The 9,990-nt window shown below is 55.0% G+C and overlaps 1 protein-coding gene across 1 annotated transcript; it reads right to left on the reverse strand.

Annotated features, from left to right (window-relative positions):
* Positions 1-835: 835 nt before the first annotated feature.
* SURF2 (surfeit 2) lies at positions 836-9,242 on the reverse strand. The gene is made up of 6 exons (XM_038744541.1): positions 9,116-9,242; positions 6,058-6,215; positions 4,908-5,011; positions 2,660-2,842; positions 1,601-1,764; positions 836-1,121 (listed from the first exon to the last, which is right to left on the reverse strand). Exons 1-6 carry the CDS (start codon positions 9,203-9,205, stop codon positions 1,038-1,040), a joined length of 783 nt encoding a protein of 260 aa, XP_038600469.1. The 5' UTR covers positions 9,206-9,242; the 3' UTR covers positions 836-1,037.
* Positions 9,243-9,990: the final 748 nt, after the last annotated feature.

The raw sequence follows: 9,990 nt of genomic DNA on the forward strand, positions 1-9,990 counted from the left end.
GTTGTTTGTTTTTTTGTTTATTTTTTTGCTTTGGGAGGAAAAAAAATCTCATTTTATGCTGTATTTTATATCTTAGTTGTGTTTGAAAATGTTTTGATTTTGAGACAAGACATCAAAATAATAAAATGGCATTTGTCGTACCTAGCGTCAGCACGGGTTAGTCGGTGCTATTTCCAAACTAGTCCCGGCAGGGGTGAAGCTGGTATAGGTATCTGCCCCGGCTACCCTTGGCTGCGGTCAAGGGACTACAGGGAGGAGCCCACTCGGGCTAATAGGTGGTCCCACCCTAGCAATTTTCACCCGGTTCTCCCGAGCACCAAGTTGCCGAGGCAGGAGCGCTAGTTGGGCTGGCGTCGTTCTCCCATAGGAAGGGCATTTCTGGAATGACTTTCCACCTGAGCTGAGGGCTCTGGCCCAGTCCTGGGATGATTAGGCTGCCCTCCCACTGGCCCTGGGCTCCCCTCCACCCCCTGGAAACAAGTACCTGTTCGTTTTGGGGTTTAGTGCTACCACAAACAGAAGCGGGGAGGGGTTTCTCTCCATCCAAATGAGCTGACTTTTCAGAACCTGGGCTGAATATGATCTCTTATGAAAAAGAAAAAAAAATCTGATCTGATTCTGCTCAAGAAACACCCTTACAGCCCAGACCCACTAAATCTATGCCAGGGGTGTGAACCTTGGGACTTATCTTCCTCTCTCCGCCTAGTTGCTGCTGTGGCACCTAACTGGGTCTGGAGTTAGCTCTTGCCAATTGTTCAAAGAGGTAAACAGGCTGTGATGGCACCATGCAAAGCGGATAAGACCTTTCCCACCTCAGACAGAAACGCCAACCACGTTTCAACTTCCACCGTGCTGGCTTTATCACAATCTATAGCAGCCCCGAGTCCTTCAAAATCCATCTCTTTTAATTCCACTCCCGCCCCCCGCACCCAGGGGCAGACACTGGAGGAGACTTAAAAGGTCTCCCCTTTCTTTCTGGCCCTGCGCTTTCCTCCTCCTCATTTACAATAGCCGTGGATTGTTTTACTCCACGGAGGTTATTTAACATCTGCCCTCCTCTTGAAGCTCTTGGGTTTATGGTGGTGGTGGCTCTTGAACTTCGTTACAGACGCCGGCCGCTTCTGGAGAGGAAAATACAGCATCAGTGGCTCTGGCGGCCTGAATATTTTGCCCCTTCTCGCTGTTAGGGCCGGTCTCAGCAGACAGATTAAGCCTAAGCTTGTTGTCTTCCATCTACCCCTGGGAGTAGGCACCTACCAGCACTTCTCTGGTACACTGTATGCTCACTGTGGGGCGTGGAACGTGTTACATTGTGGTGATGTACTTTCCCAAGCGCTTAGTACAGTACTCTGCCCATAGTAAGTAAGCACTCGGTAAATATGACTGATTGGTACCCCAGTGATCAGCACTAAATGCTCAAGTTCTGCAGCGCTCCTCCAAAAAAAAAGTGGCCCCTTTGTCCGTTGGGCTCAGTGAGCCGGTGGCAGAGATGGGATCGGAAGGAGGCACGTTCCACCACGTTGCGATACTAGGCTATATAACTTGAGTCCCGCCCAAAGGTTAGTTGGTGGCTTTGAGGCTCCAGCGTGAAGCATCTCACCTTTCCCCTCTTGGTGCCGGCCAACTCATCCACCTCCATCTTCTCTCCTCCGCTCACATCGCCGTTCTCTCCCGAAGGCGCTGGCCCTCCTCCCTCTCCGCCGGACAAGGAGGCGGCGCGGCCGTCTCCGGCCTCGGCTCCGCTCTTTTCGGTAAACAGCGTGGCTGAAACGGAGAAACGGGTGGCTAAAGCTGTGGACCCGGACGAGCCGATTCTATCGGGATCGTCTCTACCGACGCTCCCGAGGGCTCGGTACGGGTGCCCTGCGAACGGTAAGCGCTCAATAAATACCACCGTGGCTTCGATGGAAGCGAGAGCTGCCTATCGGTCAGATGAGAGCGGACGCGCCTTGTCCCCTTCCGAATCTGACGCCTGGCGTCGGCTGACCCGCCCAAGTTTTCCTATTCCCAGTCACTGAGCCGCGCGAGACGGGTGTCTTTACAGGTGAGGATGGCTGGACCAGAGCCATTAAACCACTCGTCCGGGCTCACGATAGGCTACGGGACGATGGGGGTTGTTGGGTTTTGACTTGGAAAGCAGATTTGGTGGCGGGGTGCCCGACGGGAAACGGAGTGAGGACCCGACCCATTCATCTCTTTGGAAAATCTAACGTCCGGCTCACGAATGGGGCCGACCGGGGTTAGCTGAAGTTAGAAGAGGTTAAAAAAAACATTTAAAAAGTAGAAAAAAAGAATGCATCCAGCCTGGAGACTAGGGTTGGCTTAAAGATCAACAGGGAAGAGCGGCATGATGAAACGGATAGAGCACGGGGCTGGGGTTCAGAAGGTCATGGGTTCTAATCTCGGCTCTGCCACTTGTCTCCTGTGTGACCTTGGGCAAGTCATTCACTTCTCTAGGCCTCGGTTACCTCGTCTGGAATATGGGGATTGAGGCCATGAACCCCACGTGCTCTTGTACCCACCCCAATGCACAGTACAGTGACTGGCACATAGTAAGCGCTTAAATGCCGTCATTGTTAGTAGTAGTAGTATTGAGGGGACTTTGACTCCTAGTCAGGAAATAACCCCCTCCCACCCCACGGCTCCAGTTCCTGCTTACGGGGGTACAGGTCTGTCATGCTGTCATCACTCTCGTTTCCCGCTTCGTCACTGGACGCGGGTTCCCAGAAGTTGCCCTCCCTCTGGGGCTGCCCGTGGCCGCCGGCCTGGTCTTCTCTCCGCCGCTTCTTCTGCAGCAGGCAGGCGGGGACGAATTTCACGCCCTGCTTCTGGCATTCTTCATCTGGGGAGAGAGAGGGGGCCCCCGGCTAGGCGCCGCCGGCCCCTCCGCACCGCAGGGCGCCCCACGCCTCTCCCGCCCTTAAACCTCACCCTCCGCCGCGGGGCACCGGGGCTCGATCCGTTCCCGGGAAGGGTGCCCTAAAGCCAGCCGGGGAGACTCGAGTCCCTTCAGTTGGCCGGGATGGGCCCCGGCCCCGTCCGATGGAGTTTTCCAGGTAAAATCCCCACCCCGGCCTCTCTGGCTCCTTCCCTCCCTCCTCGGGGCTACGGGACCTTTGTTCTGAGTTGCCAATCTGGGAACCGGGTGAGCTAATCGTGGACCTTTGGGAATGGATGGACACTCCCACTGCCAGCCAGGCCTCAAATAAACTTTCCCATCCCCTCGCGGGCTTCGCTACGTCGGACAACCCCACGGATCAATGACAATGAGGATTCTGGGCTAGTTGGACTAGGGGAAAAATTCTCTCTCAAAGGTTAGAGCGAGGGCCGCAATACTCTACGCCTTGTAGAAGCTTGGGGGGACAGCTAAGGAAGGGGCACGGGATTGGGAGCCCGGGGACCTGGGTCCTAATCCCGGTTCCGCCGCTCGTCCGCTGCGGGACCTGGGGGAGGTCTCTTTTAACTGCTCTGTGCCTCGGTTTCCTCCTCTGCAAAATGGGGATTAAACAGTCGCTCTCCTTTCCCCTAGACTGTGACTTCTACGTAGGATAGGCCCTTTGTCGGACCTGACTGTCACATCTGACATCCTCGAGACTCCTTGTGGGGGGGGATGGAAAGAGCCCGGGCTTTGGAATCAGAGGTCATGGGTTCAAATCCCGGCTCCACCAATTGTCAGCTGTGGGACTTTGGGCAAGTCACTTCACTTCTCTGTGTCTCAGTTCCCTCATCTGTAAAAAGGGGATGAAGACTGTGAGCCCCCTGTGGGACAATCTGATCACCTTGTAACCTCTCCGGCGCTTAGAACAGTGGTTTGCACATAGTAAGCGCTTAATAAATGCCATCATTATTATTATTATTACTAACTCTGCTGTACTGCACTCTCCCGAGTGCTTAGGGCAGTGCTCTGCACACAAAAGTGCTCAATAGTACTGATTGACAGGTCTAGCCAGGTGTTTAGCACAGGGCTTGACACGTGGTAAAGACACCACAGTTATTATTACTATTATAGAGAAGACGCAGCGGGCCTCAGCGGACAGACCACGGGGCCTGGGAGCCGGAGGGACCTGGGTTCTAATCCGGCTCCACCGCGTGTCTGCTGTGCGACCCTGGGCAAGTCACTCCACTTCTCTGGGCCTCAGTTACGTCATCTGCAAAATGGGGATTAAGACTGTGAGCCCCACGTGGGACAACCTGATCACCTTGTATACCCCCCCAGCGCTTAGAACTGTGCTCTGCACATAGTAAGCGCTTAACAAATGCCATCAATATTATTATTACTGTGACGATTAATCAATCGTATTTATTGTGTGCAGAGCACTGTACTAAGCGCTTGGGAAGTACAAGTTGGCAACATATAGAGACAGTCCCTACCCAACAGTGGGCTCACAGTCAAAAAGGGGGAGACAGAGAACAAAACCAAACATACTAACAAAATAAAATAAATAGAACAGATATGTACAAGTAAAATAAATAGAGTAATAAATATGTACAAACATATATACATATATACAGGTGCTGTGGGGAAGGGAAGGAGGTAAGATGGGGGGATGGAGAGGGGGACGAGGGGGAGAGGAAGGAAGGGGCTCAGTCTGGGAAGGCCTCCTGGAGGAGGTGAGCTCTCAGTAGGGCCTTGGATTAAGAGTTTGAGCCAGGAGTATGGGCCAGGGACTGTGTTCAACCCGACTGACTTGTACCCACCCCAGCGCTCAGAACAGTGCTTGGCACAGAGTAAGCGCTTAAGAAGTACCCTAATTATTACAGGATCTCCCCAGATTAGACACAAGGAGCCGCGGCTGAGGTGAGACAGCCACCCTGGAGGATCGAGGAGTCCAGCTGAGAGCACGCCCTGGCCAGCCCAGACCTCTCCGGGGATGGCTAGGAGAACCCCCCACCCCGTCACTACTCACATCTCTGCAGCGCGCGCCGGTAGCGGCGGCCCCGGACGTGGCGGAGCACGTGTTCTGGAAGTTTGTTGATGCGTCGTAGCGTGAGCTTGCAGAACAGCTGGTGCCTGGGGTGGGCGAGGCCAGGAGGGAGGAAAGGGGCGAGCGAAACAAGCACACCTCAGTCGGTCCCCTCAGAAACAGCTCCACGGCCGCCTCCGTAACACGCAATAGTAATTGCGGTGTCTGTTAAGCGCTCACTATGTGCCAGGCACCGCACTGAGGGCCGGGGGGGATGGATACAAGCAGATCGGGTTGGATGCAGTCAGTGCTCAATAAATACGATTGAATTATTCCCTCTGCCCATCCGCCAAGCTAGCTCTCTTCCTCCCTTCAAGGCCCTACTGAGAGCTCACCTCCTCCAGGAGGCCTTCCCAGACTGAGCCCCTTCCTTCCTCTCCCCCTCATCCCCCTCTCTATCCCCCCCATCTTACCTCCTTCCCTTCCCGGAAGGGCCGGGGGGGATGGATACAAGCAGATCGGGTTGGATGCAGGCAGTCATTCATTCATTCAATCAACCAATCAATCGTATTTATTGAGCGCTTACTGTGTGCAGAGCACTGTACTAAGCGCTTGGGAAGTCCAAGTTGGCAACGTATAGAGACAGTCCCTACCCAACAGTGGGCTCACAGTCTAAAAGGGGGAGACAGAGAACAAAACAAAACGGTGCTTGGCACATGGTAAGCGCTTAACAAATACCATTATTATTGTTATTATTAAAGTGGGGATGAAGACTGTGAGCCCAACGTGGGACAACCTGATCACCTTGTAACCTCCCCGGCGCTTAGAATGGCGCTTGGCACATAGTAAGCGCTTAACAAATACCATTATTATTATTAAAATGGGGATGAAGACTGTGAGCCCCCCGTGGGACAACCCGATCACCTGGTAACCTCCCCGGTGCTTAGAACGGCGCTTGGCAAATAGTAAGCGCTTAGTAAATGCCATTATTGTTATTATTAAAGTGGGGATGAAGACTGTGAGCCCCCCGTGGGACAACCCGGTCACCTTGTAACCTCCCTGGCGCTTAGAACGGTGCTCGGCACATAGTCAGCGGTTAAGAAAGGCCGTCACTATTGTTCTTATTGTTATTACTCGAAGGGCGGGCACGTACGTGTTGTGATGGTCGGGCACGATGTGGGGCTGGAATTGGGTGTAGCAGAAGGCCGGGGGGGCCCCTCCGGCCAGGCGGCGATACTTGGCCCCTCCCGTGTAGGTCTGCAGGTCGGCCAGGCGGCACGGCATCTCGTGCCCGCTCAGGAGGCACCGCACCTACGGACGGCAAACGGGCACGGACCCGGGCACCACGCTCAGCCCACCGCGGCCCGGTCCGGCCTGGGTTCTAATCCTCACTCCTCACCCTCGGCTTCAAGACTGTCCGTCCCCTCGCCCCCTCCTACCTCCCCTTTCTTCTCTCCTTCTGCAGCCCAGCCCGCACCCTCCGCTCCTCTGCCACCGCTAACCTCCTCACTAGGCCTGGTTCTTGCCCATCCCGCTGTTACCCACCGGCCCACGTCCTTCCCTTGGCCTGGAATGCCCTCCCTCCGCACATATCCGCCAAGCTAGCTCTCTTCCTCCCTTCAAAGCCCTACTGAGAGCTCACCTCCTCCAGGAGGCCTTCCCACACTGAGCCCCCTTTTTCCTCTCCTCCTCCCCATCCCCCCCGCCCTAACTCCTCCCTCTCCCCACAGCAACTGTATCTATGTTTGTACAGATTTATCACTCTATTTCACTTGTACATATTTACTACTCTATTCATTTCATTCAGTTAATATGTTTTGTTTTGTTGTCTGTCTCCCCCTTCTAGACTGTGAGCCCGCTGTTGGGTAGGGACCGTCTCTAGATGTTGCCGACTTGTACTTCCCAAGCGCTTAGTACAGTGCTCTGCATACAATAAGCACTCAATAAATACAACTGAATGAATGAATGGCCCTCCCCTGGGCCCCCCCCCGCAAGCCATGTGCACTGAGCAGCGTGGCTCAGTGGAAAGAGCCCGGGCTTTGGAGTCAGAGGTCGTGGGTTCAAATCCCGGCTCCGCCAACTGTCAGCTGGGTGACTTTGGGCAACTCACTTCACTTCTCCCCGCCCACCATGTGCACTGAGCAGCGTGGCTCGGCGGGGAAAGCCCGGGCTTTGGAGTCAGAGACCATGGGTTCAAATCCTGGCTCGGCCACATGTCTGCTGTGTGACCTTGGGCAAGTCACTTCACTTCTCTGAGCTTCAGTTCCCTCATCCGTAAAATGGGGATTAAGACCGTGAGCCCCACATGGGCCAACTCAATCCCATTGTATACCCCCCAGCGTTTAGAACAGAGCTTGGCACATAGTAAATGCTTAACAAATGCCATTATTATGATGAGAAGCAGTGTGGCTCAGTGGAAAGAGCACGGGATTTGGAGTCAGAGGTCATGGGTTCAAATCCCAGCTTCGCCAATTGTCGCTGCGTGGCTCTGGGCAAGTCAGTTACCTCATCCGTGAAATGGGGAATTAAGCCTGCGAGCCCCCTGGGGGACAACCTGATCACCTTGTAGCTTCCCCAGCGCTTAGAACAGTGCTTTGCAAATAGTAAGCGCTTAACAAATACCATTATTATTATTATTATTATTATTATTATTATTATTATTATTGTAGCCTCCCCAGCACTTAGAACAGTGCTTTGTACATAGTAAGCGCCTAATAAATGCTGTCATTATTATTATTATTCTCTGGGCCTCAGTGACCTCATCCGTGAAATGGGGATTAAGACTGTGAGCCATCTGTGGGACCACCTGATCACTATGTAGCTTCCCCAGCGCTTAGCACATAGTAAGTGCCTAATAAATGCCATTATTATTATTATTTTATTATTATTATTATTATTATTCTCTGGGCTTCAGTGACCTCATCTGTAAAATGGGGATTAAGACTGTGGGCCCTTCTTGGGACAACCTGATCACCCAGTAGCTTCTCCAGCGCTTAGAACGGTGCTTTGCACATAGTAAGTGCCTAATAAATGCCATCATTATTATTATTATTATTATTATTCTCTGGGCCTCAGTGACCCCATCTGGAGAATGGGGATCAAGACTGTGAGCCCTCCTTGGGACAACCTGATCACCCAGTAGCTTCTCCAGTGCTTAGAACGGTGCTTTGCACATAGAAAGTCCTTAACAAATACCCTCATTATTATTATATTATTGTAGCTTCCCCAGTGCTTAGAACAGTGCTTTGCACATAGTAAGTGCCTAATAAATGCCATCATTATTATTATTATTATTATTATTCTCTGGGCCTCAGTGACCCCATCTGGAGAATGGGGATCAAGACTGTGAGCCCTCCTTGGGACAACCTGATCACCTTGCAGCTTCCCCAGTGCTTAGAATGGCGCTTTGCACATAGTAAGTGCTTTAAAAATGCCATTATTATTCTCTGTGCCTTAGTGACCTCATCTGTAAAATGGGGATTAAGACTGCGAGCCCCCGGTGGGGCAACCCGATGACCCTGTATCTCCCCCAGCGCTTAGAACAGTGCTTAGCACATAGTAAGCGCTGAATAAATGCCATTATTATTATTATTATTATTCTCTGGGCCTCAGTGGCCTCATCTGTATAATGGGGATTAATAATAATAACCATAATAATAATGGCGTTTACTATGTGCAAAGCACCGTTCTAAGCGCTGGGGAGGTTACGTTTACTATGTGCAAAGCACCGTTCTAAGCGCCGGGGAGGTTACAAGGTGATAAAGTTGTCCCCCAGTGGGCTCACAGTCTTAGTCCCCATTTTCCAGATGTGGGAACTGAGGCCCAGAGAAGTGAAGTGACTCGCCCAGAGTCCCACAGCTGACAGTTGGCGGGGCCGGGATTCGAACCCACGACCTCTGACTCCAAAGCCCGCGCTCTTTCCACCGGGCCACGCTGCTTCTCTGACTAAGCCGCCTCGGTGACCCCATCCGTAAAACGGGGATGAAGACTGCGAGCCCCCGGTGGGCCCACCCGGTGACCTGGTATATGTCCCCGTCCCCCCCCCCCAGCGCTTGGAGCGGTGCTCTGCACGTAGTAAGCGCTTAGGAAATAGCACCATGAGGCTGCTGCTGTGGCCTTGTCGGTGTGCCCCCCCGGTGTGTGGGGGTGTGTGTGTTTGTGTGTGCCCCCCGGTGTGGTGTGTGCCCCCCGGAGTGTGTGTGCCCGCTGACCTTTCCCCGGGCGGGGTCGAGGCGAAGGGCCGGGTGCCGCAGCAGGAAGGCCCGCACGGCGGCGGGCACCGGGGGACCTCCGTCGGCCATGGCGGCCAGAGGCCCAACGGAGGAGGAGGAGGAGGGCAGGACACCGGAGGGGGGCAGGCCCCGGGAGGGCAGGCCGAAGGGTAGGCCCCGGGAGGGTAGGGCAGAGGGTAGGCCTCAGGAGGGCAGGCCAGACGGTAGGCCCCGGGAGGGCAGGCCACTAGGCAGGCCAGAGGGTAGGCCTCGGGAGGGCAGGCCACAGGGCAGGCCAGAGGGTAGGCCCCGGGAGGGCAGGCCACTAGGCAGGCCAGAGGGTAGGCCCCGGGAGGGCAGGCCACAGGGCAGGCCAGAGGGTAGGCCCCGGGAGGGCAGGCCACAGGGCAGGCCAGAGGGTAAGCCTCGGGAGGGCAGGCCACAGGGCAGGCCAAAGGGTAGGCCTCGGGAGGGCAGGCCAGACGGTAGGCCCCGGGAGGGCAGGTCACTAGGCAGGCCAGAGGGTAGGCCTCGGGAGGGCAGGCCACAGGGCAGGCCAGAGGGTAAGCCTCGGGAGGGCAGGCCACAGGGCAGGCCAAAGGGTAGGCCTCGGGAGGGCAGGCCAGACGGTAGGCCCCGGGAGGGCAGGTCACTAGGCAGGCCAGAGGGTAGGCCTCGGGAGGGCAGGCCACGGGGCAGGTCGGAGGGTAGGCCCCGGGAGGGCAGGCCACGGGGCAGGACGGAGGGCAGGCTGGAGGAGGGTAGGCCCCGGGAGGGCAGGCCACAGGATGATGATAGGGCGGAGGAGGGGAGGCCCCGGGAGGGGAGGCCGGAGGAGGGGAGGCCCCGGGAGGGCAGGCCACAGGATGATGATA

This window comes from Tachyglossus aculeatus, chromosome 4 (assembly GCF_015852505.1).
Source record: "Tachyglossus aculeatus isolate mTacAcu1 chromosome 4, mTacAcu1.pri, whole genome shotgun sequence".
Lineage (NCBI taxonomy): Eukaryota > Metazoa > Chordata > Mammalia > Monotremata > Tachyglossidae > Tachyglossus > Tachyglossus aculeatus.

Coding starts and splice junctions, on each gene's coding strand:
- SURF2 (XM_038744541.1), bottom strand. CDS start 9,205: ATGGCCGACGGAGGTCCCCCGGTGCCCGCCGCCGTGCGGGCCTTCCTG. Junction 6,216..9,115: donor TCGACCCCGCCCGGGGAAAG/GTCAGCGGGCAC, acceptor TGCCGTCCGTAG/GTGCGGTGCCTCCTGAGCGG. Junction 5,012..6,057: donor GTGCCCGACCATCACAACAC/GTACGTGCCCGC, acceptor CGCCCACCCCAG/GCACCAGCTGTTCTGCAAGC.